Source organism: Quercus robur, chromosome 4 (assembly GCF_932294415.1).
Source record: "Quercus robur chromosome 4, dhQueRobu3.1, whole genome shotgun sequence".
In the NCBI taxonomy this organism is placed as follows: Eukaryota; Viridiplantae; Streptophyta; class Magnoliopsida; order Fagales; family Fagaceae; genus Quercus; species Quercus robur.
Genome location: NC_065537.1, coordinates 19,279,535 through 19,283,748, shown reverse-complemented (window position 1 = coordinate 19,283,748; position 4,214 = coordinate 19,279,535). Strand labels below are relative to the sequence as shown.

At 34.1% G+C, this 4,214-nt stretch overlaps 1 protein-coding gene across 1 annotated transcript; it reads right to left on the bottom strand.

Moving 5' to 3' along the window:
* Positions 1–629: 629 nt before the first annotated feature.
* LOC126720783 (54S ribosomal protein L51, mitochondrial-like) lies at positions 630–4,214 on the bottom strand. Its single transcript, XM_050423600.1, has 4 exons — positions 4,025–4,214; positions 2,940–3,023; positions 1,229–1,335; positions 630–1,152 (listed from the first exon to the last, which is right to left on the bottom strand). Exons 2-4 carry the CDS (start codon positions 3,017–3,019, stop codon positions 980–982), a joined length of 360 nt encoding a protein of 119 aa, XP_050279557.1. The 5' UTR covers positions 3,020–3,023; positions 4,025–4,214; the 3' UTR covers positions 630–979.

The window sequence follows — 4,214 nt, the reverse complement described above, 5'->3', positions numbered from 1 at the left end:
CAAAGTCAGAAATGGCTAAAATCTTAAAGCAGTGTGAGAGAGGAGAAGAGAGAATCTTTGATTTGTTGGATATCTAATGCTTTCTTTCTATTTGCAACCACAGTATCTAATTAAATGCTGTTCTAGATCTATACCCAATTAAAAGATCTTGCAACTGTAACTACACTATTAGCAACTACAATATCTAATTTAATGTTGCTCTAGATCCATACCCAATTAAAAGATCTTGCAACTGCAACTACGCCATTAGCAACTACAATATCTTATCTAATTTAATGTTGTTCTAGATCTATACACAATTAAAAGATCTTGTGACTGTAGTTACATTAATTCAACATTTGTTTAGATCTATTCCTTTTGTCACACACATTCAAGTTTTAATCTATTTTCCTTTACCGTAGCTAACAAGATCAAATCTTTCATTTGTACACAATGGGTTGTATATTTTTTGTTCATTTAGGGTGTTGATTTTCTTGTTTGTTTTGGTTAGTTTCTGTTTCAATTGGATCCAAGTGGAATTACTGTAGCTCATTAGATATTAGATTTGGTCAAACACTTTTTGCATAACAATATACCGAGAAGTCCACTCAACAGCGCTAAAAGCATTGGCTGCAAAAAGACAAATGAGCTTGAGTACAAGGTTGACCTACTAGTAGGAAGCAAAAACCATAGTTTTCTCAGATTAACCCTTCCATTGTAACAAAGTATATAGGATTACAAGGAACATGAATACCCATATACCTGTCATAATTCTATGTTAAACAAAATTGGGGTAAATGCCATAAACGTTTTTGAAATGTGTGACTTGTGAATATTGCTAAGAATCCTGTTGCATTATATAAAGCATCAGCCAGATTGCACAACTGATCACAATCCTTAAGCTCCTATAAGTGAAGGTTCCACTAGGCCTGTAATTATGGGTAAACAGAACAATAATAATAAACCAAAGGAAGCTCCTCATGGAGCTGTTTCTTGTACCTCAAAATTTCAATTCTGTTGTCCATGTACCCTGAACGCTAGGGTGTTTGGCAACATGTCTTGTCTTCAGTTTCACAACCTTTCTTCCCAAAGAATTCCTTAGCCTGGTTGCATGTAGAAGTACGACTTCTGGATCCATATTCTTCACACATATCACCCTTTCGTTTTTGTTCCCTGTGCATTTGGTAAAAGAAATCCTTATTTAAACTTCACATAAGAGAGGAAAAGAGAGAGAGAGAGAGATACTTACAGTAAAGTCCTTTCAAATGTGGATGCTGACCACGAATCAGCTGAGTAACAACATCTAGCTGAGGATTTTTCTCTCCAAATGCTGGCAGATGTGACTCCATAAATGCCCTGCCATATTGATTGCTTACTTGTTAATCATTAAATAAGTAAAAGGAGGGAGCATCTGCTTTTGTTTTGTTAATGAATTTTCTAGCATCCTCTTTATTCTGACAAAATGAGCCTTGCTAAATGTCCGGTTTTATCTTCAGTGATCTCAACCAATTACTCATCTCAAAACCTACATATTACTATTATTCTCAGTGGTGATTGTAGCAGCATTGACCAAAAAGTAGCCAGCAAAAATAGATAAGCCTACAACAAAGAATGGACAGAGTAGAAAGCAAGTATACAACATAGTAATTGTGCTTCCATCAATTGTCTATAAAACTTGGTTAAAAAGACCAGCCCACTAAAACAGACCCTAAAGAAAGAAAATCAAATCAAATCACATTATGCACTAAATTATCGATCTCCTGTCTGGAAAGAGATGGATGGTATATAGTAGGGGCACTCTATATAGCACCTTTGTCAAGATTGATGGAATTAACAAAGAGTGGACACCATTTTTGACACCAAATTCTGGATAGTTTCTTACTCTACCACAGTACATGTAGTTTCAATGAATTCTCACCACCATGATACTAAAAAATTAAGTAATTAACTATAGTGGAAGCAAGGAAAATGGCTGGGATTTCTAACTCTGTGGAAGAAAGTTAACTTACTACTCTCCCTTTTTTCAGTCCTCTCAACTTAACTCCATGGAAATAGTATACTAGAAACTAAAGCAACTTCATATTCTACCTAAAAACCCTCATCAGGAAGTTAATACCTCTGAAGCCCTCATGACTCTAGGGGGAAGAAAAAAAATCAACTGTGAACAACCCTGCCTGTAGCCCAATGGATTCTGAAATAGCATGAATTGGGACTATCCAAGAATTTGCTATTGGCAACATATAATACCCAGCTCAGTACCCTGAGAAATGCAAATTTAATCTGCTGGAACATATAACACTCAACCCAGCACCCTGAGAAATGCAAATTCAACCTGCTAGAAAGTATAACAGAAAGAACTGGAGTCACATTCCCTTCGCCAACTTGCGAACTACCTTAGATCATTGTCCTTTGCAAAAATAGAACACACTGACATTACATACGTTTTAAAGTAATTATCTTTCCAAGACACGAGAGAGAGAGAGAGAGAACAAAATATAGAGCAATTTTTCTAATCATCTACCCTACCAAAGAAGAACAGTTCTACAGTCTGGCATAACTCATAAATATGTTTGATTAGTACACATCACTGTCACCAAAAATAATCTGTTTTTAACAACTAACAAATTTTGATAACACACCAAAAAAAAAAAAAAAAAAAAAAAAATCTACAATTCAGATCAAACCAAGAAGAATTCCCACACAAATTAATTTGGTTTTTAGCCTAAATGTTTGTGGCCATTTACAATCATCCATTTCAACTTAAGGTGCTTCATCTTGTTCAATAAATCATCAGAAATGGCAATATATTAATCCACAAACAAAATTTCAAAGAATCTATTATAATAGAGCGAATTACAACATCCATGCAAAAGCCAAGGCATTCTCACTTCAATCAATTTTATCTTAAGATATAAATCTACAACAAATAATATATATATATATTAATATATAAAGCATACCTGATGCCCCTACTACTTCCTCCCAAATCAGAAAAGCTCAGAACCAGCTTTTGAAGTTGCCATGCACCTCTCAAAGCCATCTCACTTCAAAACCAATACAACAACATAAAACAATAATATTATTAACATTGAAACCAAAATAATAAGAATAATAAATTAGTTTTGAGGATCTAAACTTTAATATAACTTTTCCTATCATCGTAATCATAATATTTATTTTCTATGCTTGATTCTAATACAAAGGTAAGGAATTCAAGTGCTTCATACAAAAACCTCATAGTTGAACCTGACTTTTTAAATTATAATTATATTTAGAACAAATTTTCTTTTAGATTACTTTCAAAATCAAATCTTGTAGAGGATTTTTACTCCTTTTTATTAGCTTCTATCTGGTTGCCAAAAAAGCGTAAGAAAAATATTCCTTTTCCTTTGGTTATTTTTTGTTTAGATAATTTGAAAAAATCAAAAGCTTGCTCTCTTCTCATGTTGTTTTACACCACTTAATAACAACATAATTGGGTTGCCACAACACGACTCACATAATTCGTTTAATAAATGGGTCGTGTTAGGTTAACACGACCTGTTAGCTAATGCCAATTTTCATAACACTAAGTGGAAGAGTGTAACACAATGAGTCAAGGTTATATTTATAAATGTGGTTAAACTAAGGACTAATTACCAACACCAAGCAAGGACATGAGAACACATTAGTAACCCGGTTTTAAAGACTCAAGTAAGTTACTGATATCAGAAAACACAATATTAACAATTGCATAGTATTAATGTGAGCAATAATTTTGCTGACTTAATTTTAATTAAATGATTTCAAAAAAAAAAAAAAAAAAACTCATGCCCCATTGCTACCAAATAGCACACCACAGCCATTTATTATTGACATGTTTTTTCTATTTCACTTAAAAATGGAATTAGAACCATAAAACAAAGCAAAATGTGGCAACAGCTGAAATTTTCAAAACACACCTGATTCTCATCACCCTTTTATTCTAACCAAAACTGAGAAACTACAAAACATTAATAAATAAAAGGGAAAAAATGGCATTGTTTAACAAACAGAGAGAGGGAACCTTGATGTTGGCAGAGTTAGAGGTGACGGTGGTTGGTGGCGCGATGGTGACTGGTAGCGGCAAAACAGTGGTTTGTTTCTATGACGGTGGCTGGTGGCAGAGAGAGTTGGCTGTGGTTGCTGGTGGCTAGTGGTGGTGAGTGAGGGTGTGAGAGACGAATTTAAAAGAGAGGGGGACTAGTCCCTATATT

Excerpts from the sequence above, each read along its gene's own strand:
- LOC126720783 (XM_050423600.1), bottom strand. The coding sequence starts at position 3,019 with ATGGCTTTGAGAGGTGCATGGCAACTTCAAAAGCTGGTTCTGAGCTTT. Across the intron at positions 1,336-2,939 it reads GGAAGTAGTAGGGGCATCAG|GGCATTTATGGAGTCACATC; the intron begins GTATGCTTTATA and ends TCAATATGGCAG. Across the intron at positions 1,153-1,228 it reads ACATTTGAAAGGACTTTACT|GGAACAAAAACGAAAGGGTG; the intron begins GTAAGTATCTCT and ends CCAAATGCACAG.